Source organism: Diaporthe amygdali (genome assembly GCF_026229845.1).
Source record: "Diaporthe amygdali strain CAA958 chromosome Unknown NODE_47_length_302777_cov_65_667284, whole genome shotgun sequence".
Taxonomy (NCBI): domain Eukaryota; kingdom Fungi; phylum Ascomycota; class Sordariomycetes; order Diaporthales; family Diaporthaceae; genus Diaporthe; species Diaporthe amygdali.
In genome coordinates this window covers 162,536-187,264 of record NW_026517067.1, presented here as the reverse complement: position 1 = coordinate 187,264, position 24,729 = coordinate 162,536, and the positions used below count along the sequence as shown (strand labels likewise).

The window sequence follows — 24,729 nt, the reverse complement described above, 5'->3', positions numbered from 1 at the left end:
AATGCAGCTCGGATTTCAAATCGTATCATATGAGACCTGTTGACGTGTCAGCTTTGGAGCTCGGGAAGACGAAGGAGCCCAGTAACTCCTCTCTATCTTGTGATAGGACCTGGGCGCACGTGGTCACTCCAGATGCAAGGTGGACCTGAAGCACTTTCCGTCGAGGGTGTCAGCGGGCGCTTAGCGGCTCTCGCCCAACTGTACTGCTATTTTAGACCGACCGTTGCAGACGCACCAAGCAGGACCGCACGTCGCTCCGCAGAAACAAAGAAAGGGGTGTTGCTTAGCTCCTCTTCCTATCCTACCACACTCGATTGCTCAAGGGGGATTGTCTCACTCCAAAGCATCAACGGGTCCGCAGCCGCTTCGAGAATTATATGTACCGGAACAGGACACTATGCACATCCTATTCCCTTCAAGGGCCTCCCGACTGTCTGGGCCGCTGCATAGGCTGTCTCAAATATCAAGGACTAATAATGATGTGACTTGCTATCCCCTTTATTCTGGCTTCGAAATTCATCGGCCCAGCTCGTATCAGCGATACGGACGGAAGCGTGACGCAGTTTTGATGCTGTGATCCCGTGTGCAGACACCACCGTGTCATCAGGCTGACCAGTTGACGAGGTTCTCTCTCTTGTTTTCCTGACACCGGCGTGAAGTGTCCTGTTGTACTTGTTGGACCACTCAACCTTGCTTCAGGCTCTGCAAACTTCTCGGCTTTCTTCGCAGAGCAGCGAGCATGCTTCTCAATATAAGCTGCTGTGTCACGCTCGGTATTTGAGCGGACAGGGGTAGAGGTTGTTCCAAGATTGTAGGTAATCAGGAGCGACACAGTCTACATAACATAGGAAGAATATTTACACACACTTAGCATTTGCAATAGTCCGTGCAAACGTGACTGTTGCGTACAATTGGTCAAGCGACCGGGTTGTTTTTGCTGGCCAGTGAAGCTCTCGAGAATTCACTTGTACGCAGGCAGGTCTAAGGTGCCGTTTTTGCTTCAACCCAATTTCCATTGGAAACTTTCCACCTCTCTCCCTTTCACCCCAAAGCCTCCTTCAAGAAGCTGTCTCCATAAGTCTTTCATAGTTTTCCACAAAAGCATCACGCGACCCTTACTTCCGTGACTTCAAGTTGTTTGCATCATTGATCATGGCCTCAATGATCTTCTCAGACGAGGAGGCCAGCTACCTTCGGGCAGTCCTGAAGTGGCAGGAGAAGCCCCCCGATGATAGTCGAGCAAGCTGGATGCTAGGCTTGCGCTTACCCGAAAAGAAGAAGCCCGTCGGCGAGTTTCGTATCCTGGTGATTGGAGCCAAGGGAGTGGGCAAGACGTCAATTCTAACGAAGGTGAGGAAAGCTCAAGACGTGTTGTTGGGATTTTTCAGCTTAAATCATCTCACGACAGTTTTGCACCGGTGACTTCCCCGACGCGTCGAGTCTGGCCGCATCAAGCTACCTCAACGGCTGCCGGCGCAACATAAGTATCGAGTCGAACGAGGGCAAACACGTCGAGTCGAATCTGTACACCATCGACGCGCTCGAGCTACCTGTAGAGCACCTATCGTCGCCAGACCATCTTTCCCAGGCCCTAGCCATCACCGAGGCAGCAGTTCTGGTCTACGACATCACGGACCCGGCGTCACTGACGTACCTCAAGTCACTTGCGAGCACTATTTACAATTCGATTCACCCAGGCCAGACGACCCCAACGAAGAAGAGGACCGGATTTCATCTCCCCGGATCACCTACGAGAAGAAATACCAGCGACGGGGCGCATGGTTCAAGACCCTATCATTTCCTTCTCATCGGCGCGAAGCGAGACGTGCCCGATTCCCTCCGCGAGGTATCCTGGCTCGAGGGTCAGATTGCCGCAGAGGAGTTTTTCGGTCCATCAGGTATCGCGGCCGGCGCTAGTGTGAGCTTCATGGAGGTGTCTGCGCTCACAGGGGAGCAAATAGGCGCGATCTTCCCGTCCTTGGGCGGCGAAGTGCTCAAGAGTCGGAGGGAGAAGCAGGTGGCGGCTTCGCAGAAGTACTTATCGGCGCAGGGATCTGGTGGGTTGTCTGGCAGGGACATTTCTGACTTTGACCATGATGCGGACGATACTGATGATGAACACACAGATGGGAGCGGCACTATGGCAGGGTCTATGAGACGGAGGTGGACCGCGTTGAAGGCGACCTTGGCTGCGTCGATATTCAGGAAGTGAACTTTGATGACTTTTGACAGGTTTGTGCATAGAGGAAGGCGGGCTTGTCAAAATTGAAAGAATCTGTGAAGATGGTGTGGTTATGCCAACGCGGGCCTGGATTTGTTGGATTTGATACCACTGGCACAGGACTAGGCGACCTCGGATACGGCGGCAGTGGGCTTTCATCTCGAGGCTGGCTGCTAATAACGGAAATTCAGGTTATCATTTGATTTGCTTATGCCTTACATCAACACAATGGTGTTCTGAGATCCAAACTGTCCCATTGTGTCCACAGATCGCACGAAGTCTACGTATGCGTGAATTGATTTGATTTGATTTGTCGCCGGTCTGATAGATGACAGTGATCCCTCCTCCGTCATAGCTTCATCGAGTGTCAACAGCATCTCATGGCTGGCGGAAGATCCCATGTTAGTGAGAAAAGAATATTCATAACAATGACACGCTTATTCAAGGAACCAAACTTTGAATAAAACAGTTCCCTTCTTCGAGGAACCTGACCTTTCGCTGATTCGCTTCATGACACCTGGCCAGCCTCGAGAACGTTGATAACTATTTGACTGGTGATTCTGCGCATGGAATATTACACCCGCACCTCGTCTCTATCCTCCGAGCGGCAGTCCCTCATGCCTGATACCAGTGATCAAATTTCCTCTGATTAGATTTTCACCCTTGACTGACCTCTCGCTCTGCGTCTGCTTAGTTATTGACCTGCTCTCTGTTAGTCGCTTGCCTTCCATCCTCCACTCGGTCATGCTACCTGACACATCCTCAAGGAAACAGCCTGCTATTCATTCCGATTTCTTTGCTTGAACCATTCCGTCAAAAAGACTGCTTCATTCTTCAGCCCTTCATTCATGGATGGCCCAAGCACGCATGCAACCTGTCTCAGTTACCGCCATTGTGATCCTTCTACTTCACATTCTTCCCGTCCAATCTATTTTCATCTCGCAGCCTCCAACTCTCATCAATTTTACCAGTGTCTACCACAGGGCGAGTAGCTATCGTCCGATGAGAACACCACTCATGTCTGAGTGCTTGGCTATCGACTAGATTTCAGAAAGCACCAGCCAACATGGCGTGCTCTTTGGAAGGATTAACGACTCCCCAAGGCAAGCACGTCTCTTTCGACGATATCAAGGCAATACTAGCATCTGTCGATACCGGCCAGCCGTTCAAAGTCCGCATCGACAACAGAAAAACCGAGAACGATCAGAAGCGAGTCCATCTCCAGATCTATAGTGACAGTGACATCACCATCGATACGAATAATCCTGGCAGCAAGCGCGTGGAGCATATTAACAAGCCTTACGATAGTCGTGAGTTGGTGAAACAACTTCAAAGCCTGCAGCTAGACGATGAGCTCGTTTTGAAGGAAGTCTTGAACAGTTCTCAGCCAAAGGTTCTCAGCCAGCTCACTGCGGCCCACAAAAACAACAGCATGATTCCACTGGTCACCGCAAAGGATGGCCGGGTATTCTTGATCTCAGCTAGGTCGCTGGCCTACAGTGAATGGGCCGGCGAGTACCCAATGGAATTCTCGAACGATTCCGTGCGCAAGCTCAGCGATCCCGCTCTTGCCACTGACAGCATCACACCGTACCGAAGAGCCGCTCTCATGAAGATAGTGGCAGCGGTAAGCCGCACTGAAGACTCGCGCGAGTTCCGGAAATCGGTGGAAGCCTTGCGCCCGAAAATCTGGAATGCTTACAGAGAGGTGATCGCGGAGCCCGTGGACCTCAGCACCATACACTACGCGCTTTTTCACAGCAGGTACGGGACCATGGCAGACTTCAGACGCCACGTCGACCTCCTGCAGCAGAACGCCGAGAGGTTCAATGGCGACCGAAACAAGTTCATCACCGAAGCAGCTGTCAAGGTCAGAATGGAAATTTACCGTCGAATGGATGGAATTCCGGCGGAGAAAACGTTTGACGGGAGGAATGGGACTAAGGTCCGCCGAATTGTCTACGCCGAGGACGATGACGATGGCGTTGTTGCTGACAACGATATTGAGGATGATGACATCGATGATTTCATTGTCTCCGATGGTACTGTCAGTACTGATGGTGCTTCTGGAAATGAGGATGGAGAAAGTTTTCAAGAAGAAACCCCTCATGAAGAAGCCTCTAGATCCAACTCTGCGCCCGACGGCGTGGGCCACTCTACCTTGGTCTTGCCGCTGGGTAGGCTGTGCGTCGCCCGCAACGCAGAAGACGATGAAGCCATCATTACGCCCTACATTGTTGTCATGGAGATTGAAACTCCCCTCAAAGTCTTGTGGTTAGTCAGGGACGATTACACCCCGGTCGGTCTTCCCGAAGACAAGAAGACGTTGCTGGACTTCGGGGGCAGGTACAACTTCACGCTCGGCAAGCTGGCCGACGACATCGGTCAATGGAGAGTCCGCGACGGCCCCGGCTCTCGAGCAGGGCGCGGTGTGCAAACTATGCAGAGCCCCACGTTAAGCTGGGCACACGTACAGAGGTCCATCCGACAGTCAAGTGAGACCGAACCAGTCATCTTCGATCTGGTGAATACAGAAAAGGCGACCACGGCAATGGAGAAGGGTTGGATCACGCTACCGGAATGTTATGACTCCGGAGACTCATCTTATGATGGTAGTGAATCGGATCACCAACGGAGGCGGAACGGGGCCTCAGGCACGAGCCATGGCGCTCGCAAGCGGAGGGCTCAAAATAACGACCACTCCGATGATGATACATATGACGAGCGGCAGCCCCCGAGGAAAGTGCGGACCAGGTCAGCGACAGGTGCGGCCTTTCATTCGGCGTATGCCATGCGGCAATATTAGAGCCGGGCTCAGAGCATCAAAGACGATGAGGACATGCAGCCCACTCAGGGAGGAAAGAGTAAGCAAGCAACTTGACCAACATGAGACGAGAGTTTGAAAGACAGGCATGAAGGAGTGATAAAAGACAAGTCTTGGAAGAATCTTACCTATTTTGGCGCAGGTCAGGCTCCTTGGCTACGAAAGTCTGCGGTTGCAATGACAAAAACACAAGTTACGAGCCCTCTCCGTAGGCTGCTGTTCATGGGCCATGGGTGAGAAATACGTCTTGGAGAGTCAATAAATTAATTCTTTACAAAAGCTCTTTCGACCAGAGCCTTTTCAAATCATACCTATTTTCTATATGGGTCTCTTCCGAGCCCTGCTGCTCTTCTCAAGGAGTGACTCCACAATCGTTCGCGACCGCAATGGTCTATCCTAAGAACGGTCTATAACATCCAAGATTGACCATAACGCCTTGCAATGAGTGAGTACTCTAGAAAAATCAGATACGCCTGATGTCAATGTAGTAGGGCCCGATTACCCCGTCTTAGGGCTGCTGTCACCACCAGTCCCTCCGCGGCATCAAATCACAATAATCTCCCCGCCTCCTCGTCTGGCCCAAGCGCTACCAGACCAGCAGGATCCAGGTGACCCAGGCGAGCATGAACACTGCCACGGACCGCCGGTCGTTCTTCCTTGCCTCGTACCAGAACATCGGCGACGGGCCCCGCGGCGAGTCGCTCGTAGATGCCTTGCCGCAGCATCCGCCGCGGTACGTGACATTGTTCATGGCCGCCGCGACCATGAAAACGGCGCCAGAATCCTCTGAGCCACCGAAGTTGTAGTAATCCACATTCAGCACGGTGGGGGGTCGATCGTACTCAGAGCGGCAGTTGTTGGCGGCGAGCCCAAGGCTGCCGAAGCCGGTGTAGTTATTGGTCAAGTTGAGCTGAGACACGTCCGGCACGAGGATGGATTGGCCCAGTATGGATACCTCGGCGTTCAGGTTGTGGTTGGTGAGGTACATCATGTTCTTGGCCTGCTCAATGGGTAGATTGTCGGGCCGCTGGGGGGTGCAGGGGAAATTCTGGTCCACTGGGTCGAAGGGAGTCTCCCACATGTTGCTGAATTGATCGATCCACCACGGGTAGGCTGTCTGGTTGGCCATGTAGTCCAAGAAGAGAACCACCCGGGTATTAAAAATGATCATCTCGGCGAGGGTGGGCCAGGTGGTCAAGTTCATGGGCTGGTAGGGTGGTGTGTAGACGTAGTCTAGGATGCCCGTCGAGTTGATAGCATCCACGTAATGGTCCGGCGTCGAGTAATTGCCGTTTTCAAGCAGGATGGTAACAACGTCAAAACGATTGGCAGCAACCCAGTTTTTGACGTCCGTGAGCCATTCTGTGATGCGCCCTCCATCGAAAATATCGCAAGTGGTGTGGCAGAAGTGAGGAACGCTGTCGTTGGCATTCCAGTGCATCTGGCCCTGGAGAAACCTCACGCCGTCGTTGAGCTGCTGGGTCACATCCAAGGCCTGGTTGGAGGCGAGGTTACCGGGCCTCACGAAGGGCGAGTTGTGGCATCCCACCATAGTGATGTTGCTATATTTCCGGTCGCACAGCTCTACATAGTCGTTGCAGGGCTGGGTGTTGACCACAGTCGGCGCTGTGGAAGTTGACGAAGGGGTGACAGAGAAGTTCCCAGGGCGGGTTGCTGTCCCCGAGACAGTTGTTCCAGTGATGGATCCCGTGAGGAAGGTGACAGTCCCGGTCCCGGTCTCAGACTCCGTGGCATTATCAGTGGCGGTCTCCAGGTCGGTTCCAGTCAGAGTGGTTGTGGCGAGGGTGATGGTGCTCGATTCAAGAGCGCTCGTGGGCCTGTCCGGAGTTGTGGTATGAGTACCCGTAAGGATGATGACGCCAGACTCGGAGGACGACGACGACTCGGACCCGGATGTGGTCGTATCTTTGTCGTTGTCCGCAGCATGAACGAGAGACCCGAGGCTGACCAGCAGCAGCCCCCAGATCCTCAAAGGCGCCATCGTTGGCTGGGACCGTGCCAGGTCTGGTGAATATACAGGATATGATTCTGGAGGGCGAATATCAAACAGCTCCCTGTGCTTTGGGCTGGAGCCCGTGAGCCTGCTGTGATAGGACTATCAGGGCGATGATGGGCTATTGCTGGCTGCTTGTGAGATGAAGTTGAGATGCTATGGTGATGGCAGTAGAGGACGAGTGCCCAGGAAATGACGCCAACTCAGGATACCCTATATTCCGTTGATGACGATGATGATGTTGGCCGGGTGCTGCCAGGATCCTGTAGGGTCCAAGACAGCGACAAGAGTTCCAGACCGCGTTGTCGCCGTGGAGAGTGGGTAACGGTCGCTGGGTGGCCCTTGCCGTCTGGTCTGTCCTATTATGCACAGCACTGTGGTGTACCAAGAAAATACAGTACTGATGCGGTGGCAGCTGCTTGGCTGGCTCACTCGTTACCTCCAGCTGATGAGAATTTGGCCAGGTGGAAAGCGAGGGCTGACAGATACTGCAGGTGACCTGGTGGCCTGGTGGTTCATCAGACAGCTGGACGACCAGACAGCTGGGGCGCTGGAGCTCCCACGGGGTGCCCACCGTAAAATGTGGATATCTCAGAATTGAACGGCAAGCGCTTGTGACAGCGTCAAGACTAGGGGTCCCCTTCCAATGTTGGGAACGTTGGGGGGGAGCACGGAGGGGCCACAACAGGGGCGCAGCACCAAGATCTCACTCTCAGGTCATTACCGTAGTGCCATCTTTGGTACGTCTGGCGACAGGCGACTCCTGCCCAGTCAATATTCCTGGCCCATCACCATATGTGCTCCTCTCGCTTGCTCGTGTTCAATTTTACCCCGAATAGAGTATCTTCGGGTTTCCGGCAATCGGCCACCACCACACTACATTAGGCACACAGTACTAGCCTCAGCATTGACGATGAACGGGGTTGACTATCTGACTATTTGTCAAAATTTTGTAGACCTGCGGCGTCTGCGGTGGTCGAGCCTGCAGTCGCGACGGGAAGAACCTTGGACTGCCTCACTGTCGAAGGTGTAAATTGACGTCACCCTGGGCCAGGTTTCAGGGGAAGACAAAGGCAGAAGAAAAGTCCCTGCGTCTCGCCTTCAACCTCGTTCGCACTCAATTCCGCTCTCACATTCACTCTAGTGTGTGTTGTACCGTACTGTATACCAAACGGGCGGTACTGTGTTGTGCAGATACAGATTGATTATCACTCAATCATGAGCTAATCGTGCCCAGGTTGCCCGGTTCGGCACTCAGTCAGCCATCTCCAGACCGCATCGAACTCTAATGCGTTAACCCATCGGTCCATACGACGATATGACTGGCTTGGACGGATTGAACGGCCTGCAGCTGCAGCTGCCAGGACCCGTACAATGCCTCAGCCATGGGAGCATACGCAATCTACGCATCCTTCGTTCGTGATGTGTCTCTTACCATTCGTATTCACCGCTGGTGAGATGCGACAGCTGTCAGAGTACAGTACAACACAGGCACAGACCGACATTCACGGGCAGCACAGGCAGAAATGACAATCTACTGTCGAATTGATGATCTACAAGCCTATCGTCGACTCAGGCTCATGTAGGCCTCCACTAAAAGTGGGCTCACAGCTCAGGATCTCAGAGCAGAATCACAGGAGCTTCCGGGAATATTTCTCGAAACGAGCAGGGACTGGGGATCCAATAAAGCTTTTGCCGACCGCGCAGAGCCGCCATCCTGCCTCGCCTGATTCCCCTGCCAGGCCTGTCCTGCCGGCCTGCAGCTTGTTCGCTCAGGTCTCGTCTCGTTTTCTTTGATTCATCCAGTCCAGCTCACTCCCCTGCCCTTGCCGCCAAGCTGCCACCTAGGGCAGGATTTTGACTTGAAGGACCCACGATCGCCGGGTCGCTTCAGGGGTCATGTCCCTTTCCAATTGATCCCACCAGACCGGAGCGTTCAATACCACACTTTGCGCTGCGCGTGTCCAGACTGTGAGACTGCTACACACCTGACTGCCACACAGCTGACTGTCTGACTGCCTGACCTGACAGCACAGTACAACGTACAATCCAGACCACTCAGTCACTGGCCGACTAAACTGATTGACCCACTACCCAACCGCATGAGCAGATGGGTCGTGGCGCCAGTCCAGATTTCTTTTTTGATCCCAGCCTCTCCTTCTCCAGTTCTGCCTGTCTGCGTTCGAGAGCTCCAGTCCAGCTCCAGCGCCAGCGCCAGCAGGTCCATTCCCAGCCGCTCGCGTGCCCGCCCACCTGCTTCTCGCCTGTCTCCCCGGGGGGCGAATCGATGAGGTGGACGCACATATCATAGTACAGTTTTGAACGGGCTAGTACTTGCATGTCGTCACCCTGGCGCGGACAACGGAAGGGAAGGAATTACGGTCAACAAACACCCCTCCAGGCCAGAGAGACGCACAAAGCATAGGAAGGACACGGGCACAGCCGCACAGCCTCTTTACCGCCAGCAAATCCGGCCTGTCAAGCACTCGGTTTCCTGCTTGGCGGTTGCTGGGGCGCCTCCGACTCATTCATCGCCTGTTTCCACCCGCGCGTGTACCGCCTTCACTGCACCGCTCTGGATCAGACTGCCCGGCTCCGCGACACCCAGGGTCTCTCTCGTTCTCGCAACTCCAAGACTCTTTCGTTATATCCATTCATACATAATCCGTTAAGCTGCATTCGTTAGCTTTGATAAGTTGGATCTTCAACTTCATCACTTTCCGCCACCGTCATAGGCCCGGGTTTCCAACACCACGTACGCGCCTTCACGGCTCCCTGGCAGGAAGGCTCCTTGAGCTGACCGTACTGCCTGCAGTGTCATGGCTATCACGGTCCCCTTTCAGAGCTTGCATAGGCGGCGCACAACTAAGAGTTCGGCCGGGTCATTCGATGCAAACTCTACCATCTGGGAAGATGACGGCTACTGGTACAAATTAGACCTTCGCAGGAATACCAGAGCTCGCAGCATATTCGCGGGGCTTGCTTCCTTCCTCTACCTCCTCTCCTGGATATTCCTCATGCTGGTGAGCTCCACCTGGCCCTCTCTGATATGAACTGTTGGCTGACCACACATGATCAGATCGAGCTCGGCCAAACTCGAAAGAACAGTATACTCGGCGAGATCTACTTCTTCAGGCTGTCTCTGGCCGACATCATCCCTACCTCTATCCAGAACGCTCAGCTCATCAACTCCATCGCCCGCGGCATTGGCCTCCATGACTTTTATCAGCCCGGTCTGTGGAACTTCTGCGAGGGTTATAACGATGAGTGAGTATCCTAACCTGCCGGGTTTTGTGATGATAGCGAAACTCTAACTATTCTTCTCAGAGGCATTACGAGCTGCTCTACTCCCAAGAGTTACTACTGGTTTAACCCAGTTGAGATTATCTTGAACGAACTTCTCTCCGGGGCCACCATAGCATTGCCGGCCGAAATCACTCAGATCCTTGGTATTCTCAAGCTTTGCTCCAACATTATGTTCGCCTTCTTTCTCGCAGGCACTGTCATCTCCTTCGTGATGGTCTTCCTATCCCCCATCGCCATTTTCTCGAGGTGGTGGGCCTTGCCCATGTCGCTGATTTCTTTCCTGACCTTCCTGGTCATTCTGGTCGGCAGTGTGATTGCGTCGGTCATCAGCTTCGTCTTCAAGTACGCCGCCACCGCGCAGACATCCCTGAACATTAATGCGTATGTGGGAACCCGCATGTTCGTCTTCATGTGGATATCGACCGGGTGTGCATTGATAGCGTTTATCCTCCACGCCGGCATGGGATGTTGCTGTACCAGCCGACGGGACCTGAAGAGTGGCAAGAAGCCGATGCGGCACTCGAGCATGAAGAGGGCGCAGTCACAACGTTCTCAGCGCTCTCAGATGTCCCAGGTGAACCACTCCAGAGACACTTCGGCGGCTAGTCAGCAACCACAAGGGAGGAGTCGGAGCAACACCGCTTTCTCATTCGACCAACAGCCGGCGGGGCAGAACAGGAGCGGCACGGCGCTCTCAACGCATGACGAGAACGGAGTCAGCCGGTCGAACTCTTTGAACACGAGCAACGTGAGCCGGTCCAACACCCTGCGCGGTAATAACGGGCAGGTCAGCCGGTCCAACAGCTCCGTTACCAAGCCACAACAGGCTGGCAGGAGCAGGACCAATACACTACGGTCCATTCGGTTCCAAGACGAACGGCCGCCCTCGTACGAATCCGATATGACGGCCGTCAATGAGAGGCAAAAAGCACCGAGCCCGCAACACCAACGAGGCACAAGTTCCTAGATCGAACGGGTGTCTCTGGGTCAGTTGACGGACCTTGTTCTCGATATCAGGAGAAGAGCTCGAAACGCGATAGCCGAATGGTGGATATAGCTGAAAGCAAGGAAGAGCCATATGCGAAACTCCTCCCCTAGGCGTCGCCGGAGTGGCAGGGAGTGTTACAATATTTCCACACAAACCAGGCCAGACGGTGGCCTTGAATTCAGCGATCTTGCGAATTTTGGCGAGGCGTTACGGGATAGACTTGGGTTTTCATTAGACTAGTAGAAGTCCCAATCAGGCCTGCATTTGTAAATACAGGGCAAGAGGCACATAGATGCAAATTGGGTATCATTACATAGGTAGCTTCATACTCGGCCACGCTGAGGGTCAGGATTAATGGTAGAAAGATTATACTCTTCTGAGCTGCTGGCATTCCTCTAGTGTCATGAAGATGCTTGCGGGAGACTATGTACCATGTGATATGTTCTTCCTGCCACTGCCTGTGACAAGTGTCACTTTCTGCACCGCAGTAGTTATGTACTTACCAAATGAGGCAGCCAGAGGTGAATTCCTGGTTCCTGCATTCTCTGTATGCAACACCATTGCATTGTGGTCTGAGATTTGCAGTCTGAATCTCGCCGGACCGGCTTCAGTCCCCTCAAGTCACCGCCTGCGGGCGCGGCAGCTCTCTCTTCCACCCGACATTCTCAACCGGCTGTGTCAAGCCGAGCCCAACATCTCATCAAGCAAGACCACCTCAATCAAGCTTATACGCCCTTCTCGCGGTCCGTGCAAACACCAGCTCCTTCTCCTCGTCGCTGAAGCTGCTCATGAAGCACAGGCGGTCCACGACCTTCCTCCACTTCTCCCACGCGCCCTCGTCGTCGTCGCCCTCGCCGACGCCGATAGTGCTGACCGGCCAGTCGCTGCCGAACATGAGGCGGGCGGGCCCGAAGGCGGCGACCACGACGGCCAGCCAGGGCATGATGGACTCGAAGATGTCGTTGGCGGGCTGCTGCCGCAGGGCATCCGACATCTCGGAGAAGGCGCCCGAGACTTTCATATAGACATTGTCGGCCTTGGAGAGTGTGTAGATAGCCGTGCGCCAGGAGATGAAGGAGGGGTCGGCCGGATGAAGGGTCGTCAGGTCGGGCTTGCAAAGATGGTCTGGATGGGGCGGTTGGTGGTTAGTCTCTAATCTGCAGGAAGCAATGGACAGACAGGAGAGAAGCCAAATGTGAGTGGGAGATATTAGAAGACTCACTTATTATAAACGTGACCTTCTCCCCGTCCGGCACGCCGTCGTGCGCCCGGTCAACCATCTCAACCACCTCCTCGAGCTGCGCCCTGCCGCGCCGGTGCTGGTCGACGCCGACGTCGAAGACGAACCCCCTGCGCCCGAGAAGCTTCAGCCCGTCGATGAACTTGGGGTCCAGCATGGTCTTTGCGGGCTTGTCCTGCAGCAGGTAGCGGAACCCCTTGACCTTCTTCCAGACCTCCTCGCCGCCGTCCCGGACGCACGTCTCGCGCACCGCGTCGATGTACCCCTCCAGCACCTCGGCGCCGGCCGGCACCGGCGCCCACGGCACGATGCCCTTGCACAGCGACGCGTCCCCCTCCTCGTGGCCCTCGCCGGGCCGCGGCCGCCCGCCCGCGATCCGCGCCAGCCACGACACCTCAGCCAGTGGGTACTTCCAGCCGCCCTCGGGCGTGGGGTCCGCCTCGTCGTTCTTGCGGTCTGTCTCGAGGAAGACGAAGCCCGAGAGGAGGTCGTGCTGCGGCGCTGTCGCTTCTCGGTATTCTGCGATGGAGTGCTGCTTGTACAGGGGCCCGTCGGGCGTCGCCCAGGCGAGGGTGTCGAGCTCGCTAGAGGGGAAGAGGTGGATGTGGGAGTCGATTATGGGGACGGGAGTCGTCATCTTGGGCTGCGTGTCGGCGAGAGGCCCTATGCGCGTGTTTGTCAAGGCTGGTACGGGGTACGATGCAAGATTCTACAAGAAGGTGAGTTGGGTCGTCGAGAAACGCGTTGCGTTACGCTGGAAGGGATGCGACGGCTTTCTCAGAAATTGGGCAGGCAAGAGAGAACAACTTTGCAAGTGCTCCGATAATCCAAGTTGAGAGAAGTTTGGATTGGATTCTTGGCCTCTTGAATAGCAGAATTCACAGAATTGCTTGGGACAAGACGACCTCGCAATCGTGGCAGCGCATGGAAATACAGCTCATGAGTTGAACGTCACGATGCGGGGCCGTACAGCACATCTCCAACGGCTATACCCCGCTGTGGGCACTTGGAACTCCACCATCTCAGGGGAAGCGTTGGCCCGAGAGGACGGCGTATGAGCTAGAGCGCAGCGGGAAATACCCGTCGGGTCAGCTAGGCTAAGTTCATCTGATGTCGACCTGACAGGTCGGTCTAGTCCAAGGAGACGGGAGCTTCGAGGTCACATTGAGAGGGATATACAGAGGTCACTGGTACGAAGGAGCTTGAACATGTCCAATGTATAGATTCAATAGTCATCTATCCATTGCTTTGCCTGATCTTGCAGAGGCCAGTGCCTCGCATCAGTCCGTCAACCCCCTTACAACAGCCGCCAGAACAGTGGCATGCTTGGAACCTTCATACATACAGCCCAATTCCAAGTACCATACATTGTAGGAGGCAGGTCCGACATATCCCATTGACTGACCACAGATCAGTGTAGGTGATACGATGGCGCCTCCAGATTGAATTGTCCGAAATAGTTGAATCATTCCAAGACAAACAAGAATTAAGAAGTTTCATACGGCCCGCCATAACCCTCGGCGCGGGGAGGGGGAGGCTCAGCCGTATGGGGTCGCAGCATCGACCCAGCTGGTTGTGGGTTGCACGCGGTATCGCGACGCATCGAAGAGCTCACACGGGCAAGGGGTGATTGGCCCGCAAGGACGGGGCAAGTTGAGAACCAGTCTGCAACTTCTCCCACCTGCGAGCCAGCCCACTGTGCCCAGAGCACCAATGTCGATGGCTGCGCGCGTGAAGCAACAAGTACACTCGAGACAGGTTCGACTTCGTCAGACCACAGCTAGTGTGGGAGATGTCTCCTGCTCGAAAATGAATGAAACGGCCTTTTCTTCTCCGTGGGCCTGGTGTCATTTCTGTGTATCCCTTCTCAGGTGACCCTGATCATCCCTCATTACATTCCTCAAAGTCCATCACTCATCCATCTAGTGGCGAACGACGATGCCGTTCCGGCGCGAGGAGCTCCGGTACTCGCCATCCTCAGATGAGCAATCACTGCTGTCATCACCATAGCCGCAGCGGGACCCACCGCAGTCGAGACGCACACGCTCGCCCTTGCGCGTGATACCGTAGCGCTCGCACGTGCAGTTGGAGCAGTCCGACGAAGGGGTGCTGTAGCCGGACATGCTGCTGTTGGGGCTGGAGCTGTCGGAGCGGTAGGACAGGGACGAGCCGCTGGAAGACACGGGCGACTCGGACATGTTGCCAAAGTCCGTGGTGATGTACTCGGAGTCGTAGGGGTAGTCCTCGAGTCCGGCGGAGCCAAAGCGCGCCGCGAGGTCGTCGATGGACTCGTCCGAGAATTCCTTGTTCAGGATGTGCTGGTGTCCTCGTGGAGACATGGGCTTGGGGGCCTGGATCTGAGAGATGGACAGAGGGCGGCCCTTTGGCACGTCGACGGACAGGGAAGCCCGTGATGAGCGGTGGGACTTCTCCTTGCTGGACGAGGATGAGGAGTGGTGGCGGGATGAGGACGAGGATGAGTGGTGCTTGGAACTGCTGGAGGACTTGGAAGAGGAGTGGTGGGACGATGAGGATGAGGACTTGGACTTGGGAACGTCCAAGATGTTCAGCTCACGTCCGGTTGTGGGCTCCTTGGTAGAGGCCTCGCTGGGGTTGTGCGAAACATGGTAACCATCGATGATGTAGTAGTACCAGTATCGCTGGCCTGGGGCGAGGGTGGCGCTCTGGAACTTAAAGGTGCCCTTCCACGTGCCCTTTGAGGAGTTCTTGTCCTTGGACAGGGGGAGCTGTCCGACGTAGTTGTCCCAGGATCCGAGAAGGTGGACAGTCTTGACGCCAGCGGAAACACGGAGGGAGAAAGACAGCTGTGTTGACGACATTTTGATACTTATTTGCTTGTGTTTGACACTGAAAATTAATGCTGCTGCTCCGGATTGACTTTCCGAATTCGTTTCTTGAAATAAAAATGTCGATGCGAGCAAGTAAACCAGAAATTGCTTTATTAGGAAGAGTCGTAATCGTCGCTTGGGTATTAGAGGGTTAGTTGACCGGCAACTATGGCGTTATCGTGAAGCTCGAACTGGTGTTGTGTTGATTTGGGGTTTTTTGGGTATTATTGGTGTGGATTAGCGAACAAGATCAATAGAGCACAGCTCTATGATTGAAAACAGAGAAAAAACAAGGGGGAAGGAAGAAACGACACAAAAAACGAAGACTGGTTTGAGGATTGAGGGCTTGCTGAAGAGAGGAAAGGAGAGAAGAAACGAAGTCTGGGAGGAGGGGGCCAACCATTATATGTCGAGGCCATCTATCACGGCCCGCACGGTTGTGGGTTACCAAGTTACCGTTACCCAGGCAAGCCGGAACCAGACCACCAACGACAACTCGCGTTGGACAGCCTGACGGAGCCTTCTCGGTTCGTTTCCTTTGCTTCCCTCGCATCTTCCCTGCAGTGTGCAGCAATCATGATCCATGGCGCTCGATGTGCCCCCGTTGCCTCGCATGCATGAGCATACCATAGTGTGCCATGGCTGCATGCGCATGCCATTCCATCAGCATACCACATACTGTACTGTACCATACCATACCGGCCGGCATGGAGATCTTGAATAATCCACATCGCTTGATGCGGCCGTGAGGCCAATGAGAAGGGCGTCGACTAGGACTAGCAGGTGTGCCGGGTCCTCATCACAGCGCCGAAGAGGGAGAGGGGACGGGGGCATGACCCATCCGATTCCCATCCCATGCCCATCCCGTGGCTGCTGACATTGTAACCTCGCCGGATGTTAGCAGGCCCTGGGCTCCCTGCGCACAGCAACAAGGCAGCCAGTGTTACTTTGGCGACGGTGGTATATGCAGCAACATTACTTGTCGATGGGGGAGATGACGGCACTACTGCATGCTGGGCGGTTATGCAGGTGAATGGTCGGCCGACTTGAGAGTGAGCCGGAAAGGGAGGAGAAAAAGAGGAGAGGCTGGTGGGAGCAGAGGGGTCAAGTCGAGCTCTGGATGGACAAATGTTTCTGGTGCTACCCTGGCCGGCGTCTAAATCCCTGCCTGCATCGGCCAATTGGCAGTCGTTGGCACATAGTGGGCACCCTGAAGCTTCTGCTGACATCCGCCGCTCCGCTCGGCTGCAGCAACAGCAAGCTCAACCTTCTGCTCCCGTCTTTTGACATGACAAAATCACCCCTCCACCTCTCGGACGGCTCCACCCCCTCCTCATCCATCTTTCTACTCGGCGTCAATTCTTCCCTGTTGGCTGTCTGGACTCGCCCAATCACGGCATATATTGCATCCTTTCAATCGTCAACTGTGGCTGCATGAGGTGCCATGCGAGGCGAAAGGAAGTCTAGAGTCCGCTGTGGAGCCCTTGACAAGTCAGTCAATCATCATGATCGCTCGCCTATCCTCTGCTTGTCCGCCAGTAACAAGCGGATAGTCTGGAATGCCACGCTCTGAACAAGTGCCACTCCGTGCAAGGAGCCACACTCATTCGTCCATTCATCACGGAACACAGGGAGAGGCTCGGGCCCGACAAAAGTTGGCAGGTCAGCCATCTGTGGTACAGCGGATCGACCTGGATCGCACAGAGGACAAGGCATCCAGCCGAATCGGATCACATCAGATCACATCAGGTCATCTCAGCGCGGCTCTTATGTTTGCCCTGTCACCGCGACCAGACGTGCTTTTTCATTAAAAAGCCATGGTTCTTCGTCCGGCCAGCCAGGCCAGATGCCCACGAGGCACGACAAGGGTGAAGGGCGGGCATGGGTAGCTTCAGCTCCCATGCGGGTTTCTCGACTCTGCCCCTCCCAGCAACATGCAGCCCTCTGCATGCATGCAGAATGTGCATAACCTCCAAGGCACTTGTGCAAGCAAGCTGCAATCTGCTCCGCCCAGCTTCCCATTGGGGCAAAGGCACGGCGCATGCGGATAATTCCCGGTGTCTAAGATACGATCATCGCTCGAATGACGAGCCAGACATGCAGCTCATCGTGACCTGCCGGCGGCGATCTGGCGTTCACGCTGCTACGGCATTTCACTCGATCGGTGAGCGATAGGAACAGGCGCACAAAACTGACATGGCCAGCCTGGGAGAACTATCACAGTACTACCCCGTTCTGTATCCACTCTTCACAACCTCGCGACTACCGCGTCTAATAACTGGAGCCTCGTCGACAAATGCCTGCCGATTATTCGAAGCATGAAAATAGCACCCGCGTGCAACCATTCTCCACCAGGGAACGACTCACTAGGAGGTCGAATTGCATGCAAGAGGCCCCCTCCTCCCCACTTCCATGCGGCTTGAATGACATAGGTATCGTGTTCTAGTTCTGCCGGAAAGGTTCAGGGCTCAAAAAGGGCCCTCCCTAACCTGGTCTGCATTGGCTGCCATTTCGGAGCGGAAGTCGACAGGTTGTGACGCATGTACCAAAACCTTGGCTGCTGCAAAAGGATCATGGCTGTCTCCGATATGGCTACGATTAAGCAGGTGGCTGCAGGGCACATAAGGCCAGGTCGTTGTCTCTGCTGCGATAAGCGAAGCCATCGCTTTCTCCTGGAGTGGCTACAGCTACTGTCTTGCCGAGGAAGACATGAGTATGCCCACCGAGGGCCTTCGCAATAAATCGCCCAAGCAAAGGGGTTGTTGAGACTTCGCTCTGCCCACATTGTGTTCTCCTTCTGAGGGTCTTGATTCACGGGTCCTGCTGAATCCGGTCCTAATGCGACTTACGACCATGTGGAGACCTTTAATCTAATTCGTCCAGCAATATCTAGGCCTCCGAGAGACTGTGTTCCTTTCGGGCGTTCGGTCAACTCTTATTCCCATAGCCGCCTTTGGCCCCCTACTTGCCTATTCCACAACTATCCATCACGTAACAGGTCAATCCACAGTCCACAGTCAGTGGGACCTTGCCTCCGCTCTCGAGGTTGTTTTTCCTCCCCTCCCACCTATGCATGAACCTTCACTAGCCTCGGCGGGTATGTAGGAGGCAGTAGCTGATCACAAGCAACTGCCTGACAAGCGTCGGCGTGGACGTTGGAGAGACTCGTGTGTCTGGAAGTCTCGTGCACCTGTAGCTCAAGGTGAGCCACAAGCTCAACAGCAATTGCGTCTGCCCTACACATGCGTATCGAGATAGATCGACTCGTCGCACGACGCGATGCGGGGGCCGCGTAATTACGACATTCATGTGCTTCCGGCGCCTGGTCGGTCAGGTCCGCGAATGGTGTTACTCGATCGGTGCTTCTCACACTTCATTCATTGTCGGATGCTTCACAAGGCCCAGGAGACGCGGAATCTGGTACGACTAAATGGCTCAACATCCTAGCCCATATGCAAGATCGAGCAAGTGCTCTACTTGTCACGGGGGACTTCATACAAATCCCCTCGATCTTGAAGTCTCACCAGTGTGCTACCTGTATTCGGCCAAAAGCTGCAATTGTTCCGGGACCCTCAGACATCGATAATGCTAGACTTCCGTAAGATGGGTCTCGGCATTTTGCATGTCTAGGAAAGTTGTGCAGGACATTTCGGGCTTGATTGAAACATTTTGTGGCAGGATATCGGGCCTCTCGAGGTTTGAAGCATGCGGTCTCCGGCTCTGGTCAGCATTTCAAGCCTGGGGTGGGAGCTCCTTCGAACGGGCAGCGTGGCCGGGCCGCTCCGACTGGCCAGCTGCCATTCTGGCAGCTCCTTCATGATCGATTTGAGATGCCTAGTGGCTATTCCGCCTGCTAGATCTGGTGAGACTCGATCCCATCAAGCCACGCGCAATCTGAGCCTAAGAAGACCAGTTTTGAAATGGTGCTGGTAGCACCAAGATGCTGTCCCGCCCGCATACACATGGCAGCTTTGAGTGGATGGCGAAGGCGCAGGCCGAAAAAGCCATGTTCTCTGGCCATGGACTGCCGTCGCCCGTTTCTTGACCCTAGTTTCAAATGTTGCGGCACAGTTTGTCATGCTTCGGGCCTGCTACATATTGAACTTCAGGAGTCGGCCATATGGCCGGCTCGACTTATAAGATAGTATAGCTGGCCATCTTAGAGAACAGTGTCATGTATTTCCAAGCTTGAGGATCGATATACAAGAAAACATTCCCAGACCTCTGCAAACTCGTGCGAAATCGCGCCGAATTCCTGTGTACACACCTCATGCTACTCCTTCAGCATGGCTGTCACCGTTCTCCCCGACTCCGATCCTCTACTGCAATCAGTCATATGTTTTGTACGGCAGTATATGTCACAAAATGACGCATCCCATAATTTCGAGCACATTCAGCGCGTCGTCAGCCTCTCACAATACATATACACACACTCAGCGGACCCATTGCGTCAACATCTCGACATCAGGCTGATCACGCTCTCGGCGCTCCTCCACGACGTCGGTGACCGAAAATACCTCAAGTCCGACGAGGACCCTTATACAATGGTTTACACGCTCCTGCGGACCCTGGGCGCCCCCGAAGACCTCGCCACCCGCGTCCAGGCGATCTGCCTCGGCGTCTCGTACAGCTCGGAGATGAAAGACCCTGACCGCACGCGGCAACTAATCAGGCTGCACCCGGAGCTGGCGGTCGTCCAGGACGCAGATAGGCTGGACTCGATCGGGGCGATCGGCGTGGGGAGGTGTTTCACATTCAGCGGGGCGAGGACGGACAGCACGAGCATGGAGGAGGCGATGGGCCAGGTCGAGACGAGGCTGTTGAGGGTCGGCGAGATGATGAAGACTGATGTTGGCAGGAGGCTGGCTAAGGAGAGGAGTAAGAGGCTGAGGACGTTTAGGGACTGGTGGAGGGAGGAGGAAGGCATGATTGGGATGGCTAGCGGTGGCTTCTGAGCGGGTTGGACTGGCCTGATCTCGGGCATGTATGGCTTTATCTTCACCATGGTCTTTGGGCATCACTTACTATGGAAGGCTCAGTTATGGCTTCAGGCGTTGCCTGGCTGGTGGAGTCAGGACGGCGCTGTTTTTCGGTCTCGTGTTCTCTACAGCAATTCTTCCAGGGATCCTTTACTGTTTCCCTTGTTCCCCTTTTCTCCAGCGAGCCATTGCAAGATCGCCATAAACTTGGCGGCATGGGCATTTGTACCACTTCTTGACGAAAGTTATGACTACGCGAGAATTTAAAGTTTTACCTCTAGCGTTTTGAATCGAAATAATTATAGAAATGCTATCCTATTAGTAACTTCCCCTACGCTCATGTCATGGCCACGGCGCATGTCCTATTGATTTGTTGCATTATGCTATACACTGTGATGATACTGGATGAAGCTCATCGCCCGAGTGTAAAGGACACGATGATCCACGTGTTACCTTAATGAATCAGAAATGTACATAACTTACTACGAAAATGGATTATCCAGGCTGTCGGAAGCTCGATAGATATCGATCATGCACAAACTCTTGTAGCAGCTGATGCAAAATCTGCCCGGTCGCATTCCTCCGCCATGCTTCTTCGGCGAGCAGCGACGTCAAAGCACAGCACGGTGCATCTCAGCTGCAAAATTTGCAGTCGCATGGCCGGATTAGGTTTTCGTCCTGCATGGTGTGAGACAGCTTTCAGGTCCGTTTTCTTTCAGTGGATGCTGTGTGACCTCACTGGCTGGCAGAAGGGTAGCACACAACTAGGTCTCACGGCAATCAGGATGCGTGCACGGGTGATGGCATGCTCATAGTGTCCGATTCAAATGGTGGCGGACTTGGAGCAGATGCATTGAGCGCAAAGCTGGGAAAGCCAAATCGTAATCAGCGATATACTTTCAGCTTAGGTATGTGCTCAATGGATGTTTATTTTGGCTTGAAGCAATGGGCTGGTGAGACCTTACAGCCAGGCCCAGAGGACGATAGGAACCCCCCCCCCCCTTTTTTTTTAATTCGCATCGTAACATAACACGTGTGTGTCAGACACGAAGAGCATGTTACCTAAAGCTGAACTTGTCTTGCTCTTATGTCTGAAAACTTGCGGCCCTTCGCTTAATTCTCTGCGGCTAGATTGGCGGCCCCCTTATCATGCTGTCTTTGTTCGTACCCAGTACTCGGTGGGTGTTACAAGAAGTGGACACGGAATGTCGTACATCCGACTTGTTCACTCGAGCGCCTCTCGGGTCCACGAACTATTTATTTTGCTTCCGTGAAACGACAAGATGCCTATGACCCTTGTGAGGTACCAAGGTCCCTGCATCATATTTTCCTCCCTCGGAAAAAGAAGGGAATTGCACAAAAAGCCGGAGCAGTCAATCCTCAAGCTGCTGAAGTTTAGACATAGTAGAGCAATTTCAGGTAGAGGAATAGGATAGACTGTTAATGAACATGACACTGTACATTCTCATCCGGTGCCCCAAGTCTAGCAACCCCAAAGCATCTATCTCAAGCCGCCTGATGAGGCAATTGGGCCCAGACACTTCGACATACTAGGCAACGGAGTTGAAAGTCCGGCTGTTAGCTCACTCACTTTTACATCAAGGGATGTGGTTGACAAAGAAGCAATGGTGAACAAATTCTTGTTTTATCTGAGGAGCCACATAGGCAAGAACAAGCCAAACATGTGCAATTACGGCGTGTCGTGGGCGAATAGGGAAAGCAAAGAGGAGCCAAAAAGGTTATGTGTTCTCCACTAACTTGCCCTGCTCAAGTAGAACATTATTAAAAAGCAAGTGGTCTCGGGCCAGACCGCTTTGCCAAGTGGCTTTTGGTTGGTAGGAAACAAAGCTGCCTGGCTTTGAAGGGGATGGCAAGTAATCTTGCCTCGGATCAATACAATAGGACCTTAGTATCTGAGCCCCTTGCCTCGTTCAAAATCGCCTGGAATCCCCTGTTTAGCTGGCTCAGAGCATAGCTCCGACGAACAAACCCATAATACCCAGCCCAACACCGACGTGATTAGACACCGCACCAGCAGTTGGGAAAGAAGTTGATGAGACCGCAGCCACAGAAGAAGTAGAAGTGAGGGTAACCACGGGCCCTGGGCCAGAAGTGCCAGGTGGAGGTGAGCCGGGACCGCTTGCACCACCTGAAGAAGATGGAGGCGCAGGCGGCGGGACGAGAGTTGTGGCCGTAACGGCGGACGTGGGAGCTGTGGACGGCTGAGTTCCAGAAACAGCCCCTGTGGAGGCCGTGCTACTCGGACTCTCCGTGCATAACGTCGTGGTATCCGTCCCGACGATGGTGGTCGCGGTCCCGCTCGCTGGCCCAGTTGTGGGGTCTGACGTAGACGAGGCTGAAGCTGAAGAGGACGAGCTTGTCGTGCTGTGCGTCAACGTAGTAGCTGTGGACGTCGCAGAGGATGAGGAAGCTGTGTAGGTAGGCGTGCAATCCGTAGCTGGCAGGGTGAAGGTGCCATTATAGTTGCCAGAACCACCATACACAATGCAATTCTTACTACAAGCTGCATCACCTGTAATATTGGACGACTGCCAGCAGGGAGAGTACGCATTGCCGATTGGAGGCTCCCCGTCAAGATTCTGTCTCATTGATTAGCATGGTTTGTGCGCCCCAATTGAAGCAGGAAGAGAGAAACTCACGTCGTTGCAGTTACCCGGCTGCCCAACCGCGTCATTATTACACCTCACAATAATGTTGGTCTTCAACGAGTCCGATGCGCAGTACGCTTGGTTTGGCTGAGCGCAAGTGAATTTCCCAGTTGTTGAATTGTAGTTGAGCTGGGCTGCGGCCAAGCCTGCAGACGCAGCGATGATTAAGGTGATCCTCATTTTCGTCGTAGGATGAATTGAACAGTGGTTTTCAGTATTATGAGGGGAGCTAGGATGACTCGGTGTTGAAGAGAGTGCCTCTCAATCCATTTATAAGGTCTGAAGATTTCAGCGAGTTAATTACAGGATCAACCCCTCTTGTGATGAGGATCACAGAGACAAGTCAGTGTGCAAGACATGCGATGCAACGTAGCTTAAAACAGAACAAGGGCCGATCCGTCTGATATAAGAAGGCCTTCCAGCCCAGCTAGCTTGTTACTCGTCGACCTCACGGGCTAGGTGGAAGGAAGCGTCCGAGTGCCAAGCTCATGATGGCTTTAATTCAAGCGGTCTGGCGAAGGCAAAGGAGATGAGGGTGAGCACGTGCATTTACACGAAAATAATCTGGGACAGCGGCCCCGAGACATTGCAGCCACTGAGCACTCGGCATTTGCATCAAGCTGTACCCCTGAGATTCTGGTGCAAGGCAAATCTGAGCAACTGGTCAATCAGGTTGGAGGACGCAGCAGCATCGCACACGGCCTTGGGTACTTAGCGCTGTCAATCACGGACACATACCATGCTCGTTAAGTTCCCCAAATTTTGTTAAGAAAATGAAGTTAAACAAATATTGAGGTTACGGTTCCCCAAGATCGGCTGCGGCAAATGATTTTCAGAGTTCGGCTTCACGATCGGCTAATTGAGGAATACCCTCCAGGACATCCAACAGCAACAAGAAGAAATTCCTGTTAAAGGCTGAGATCATAAACGTCGTGAGATGTCGCGCAAATTCATTTCATCATGTTCAATCTGGGAGTTTCTCACACTCTTTCCCGTCAACTGGTCGATCACGAACAACAAATTGCCAGACTTTCACCGTCTTCATTCGAAAGGCTATACGTCCAGCGAAGAGCAGCAAGCCGAGTACAAAAGTGGAGCCCTTTTCTTCCGGCATCAAAGGCGTGTAATCCTGTGAATGAAGACATTATTGTGCGAGGCCACACCTCAGCAGCCATGGGGAAGGTAGGGACGAAAATTCTCAGATGGCAAGTCTGTCTGTCGGCTCTGTGTCAGAGATAATAACAACAGACCATGCTCACTTACAGTTCATGGTCTATATCCTATCTTCAAACGTTGTGACAAGTTTGCGATGTGAGGATTGATCAAGATAGTTCCATTTCTACCTGTCGTCAGAGAATTGATCATGCTGAACGGTATGAAGGCCAAAATTATGCTTATATCTGTAGTCAAAGCTGATCCTTGCACTTTTACACGTCGTACCTGTTCCTACGTGTGCGCTGATTTGCGCTGCGACCCGAGACGCAGAGTTAAGCACATATGTTCTGTGTCGATTGATCTCCGTGTCAGCTAGGAAGTGACTGTGCTGTAGGTGTCATGCACTGCTGCGCAGTGGCTACACTTACATTTCTCTTTTCCCTGAACCTTTTATAGAAGTCTAGCCAGATTTCCTGGGCCTTAC

The 24,729-nt window shown here is 53.8% G+C and overlaps 8 protein-coding genes across 8 annotated transcripts; 4 read left to right on the top strand and 4 right to left on the bottom strand.

Moving 5' to 3' along the window:
* Positions 1 to 1,152: 1,152 nt before the first annotated feature.
* Positions 1,153 to 2,212, top strand: J7T55_009379 (uncharacterized protein; the record flags this gene model as incomplete). Its single annotated transcript, XM_053134699.1, has 2 exons — positions 1,153 to 1,350; positions 1,409 to 2,212. 2 exons carry the CDS (start codon positions 1,153 to 1,155, stop codon positions 2,210 to 2,212), a joined length of 1,002 nt encoding a protein of 333 aa, XP_052987577.1.
* Positions 2,213 to 3,287: 1,075 nt separating this feature from the next.
* On the top strand, positions 3,288 to 5,027 carry J7T55_009378 (uncharacterized protein; the record flags this gene model as incomplete). Its single annotated transcript, XM_053134698.1, has 1 exon — positions 3,288 to 5,027. One exon carries the CDS (start codon positions 3,288 to 3,290, stop codon positions 5,025 to 5,027), a length of 1,740 nt encoding a protein of 579 aa, XP_052987576.1.
* A 604-nt stretch (positions 5,028 to 5,631) lies between these two features.
* On the bottom strand, positions 5,632 to 7,047 carry J7T55_009377 (uncharacterized protein; the record flags this gene model as incomplete). Its single annotated transcript, XM_053134697.1, has 1 exon — positions 5,632 to 7,047. The coding sequence occupies one exon, from the start codon at positions 7,045 to 7,047 to the stop codon at positions 5,632 to 5,634; it is 1,416 nt and encodes a 471-aa protein (XP_052987575.1).
* A 2,831-nt stretch (positions 7,048 to 9,878) lies between these two features.
* On the top strand, positions 9,879 to 11,332 carry J7T55_009376 (uncharacterized protein; the record flags this gene model as incomplete). The annotated part of the gene is made up of 3 exons (XM_053134696.1): positions 9,879 to 10,082; positions 10,139 to 10,326; positions 10,387 to 11,332. 3 exons carry the CDS (start codon positions 9,879 to 9,881, stop codon positions 11,330 to 11,332), a joined length of 1,338 nt encoding a protein of 445 aa, XP_052987574.1.
* Positions 11,333 to 12,068: 736 nt separating this feature from the next.
* J7T55_009375 (midohydrolase family protein) lies at positions 12,069 to 13,230 on the bottom strand (the record flags this gene model as incomplete). Its single annotated transcript, XM_053134695.1, has 2 exons — positions 12,069 to 12,478; positions 12,576 to 13,230. The coding sequence occupies 2 exons, from the start codon at positions 13,228 to 13,230 to the stop codon at positions 12,069 to 12,071; spliced, it is 1,065 nt and encodes a 354-aa protein (XP_052987573.1).
* Positions 13,231 to 14,515: 1,285 nt separating this feature from the next.
* J7T55_009374 (esdc-like protein) lies at positions 14,516 to 15,433 on the bottom strand (the record flags this gene model as incomplete). The annotated part of the gene is made up of 1 exon (XM_053134694.1): positions 14,516 to 15,433. One exon carries the CDS (start codon positions 15,431 to 15,433, stop codon positions 14,516 to 14,518), a length of 918 nt encoding a protein of 305 aa, XP_052987572.1.
* Positions 15,434 to 19,728: 4,295 nt separating this feature from the next.
* J7T55_009373 (uncharacterized protein) lies at positions 19,729 to 20,397 on the top strand (the record flags this gene model as incomplete). The annotated part of the gene is made up of 1 exon (XM_053134693.1): positions 19,729 to 20,397. The coding sequence occupies one exon, from the start codon at positions 19,729 to 19,731 to the stop codon at positions 20,395 to 20,397; it is 669 nt and encodes a 222-aa protein (XP_052987571.1).
* A 1,988-nt stretch (positions 20,398 to 22,385) lies between these two features.
* On the bottom strand, positions 22,386 to 23,270 carry J7T55_009372 (uncharacterized protein; the record flags this gene model as incomplete). The annotated part of the gene is made up of 4 exons (XM_053134692.1): positions 22,386 to 22,643; positions 22,702 to 22,879; positions 22,990 to 23,021; positions 23,082 to 23,270. 4 exons carry the CDS (start codon positions 23,268 to 23,270, stop codon positions 22,386 to 22,388), a joined length of 657 nt encoding a protein of 218 aa, XP_052987570.1.
* Positions 23,271 to 24,729: the final 1,459 nt, after the last annotated feature.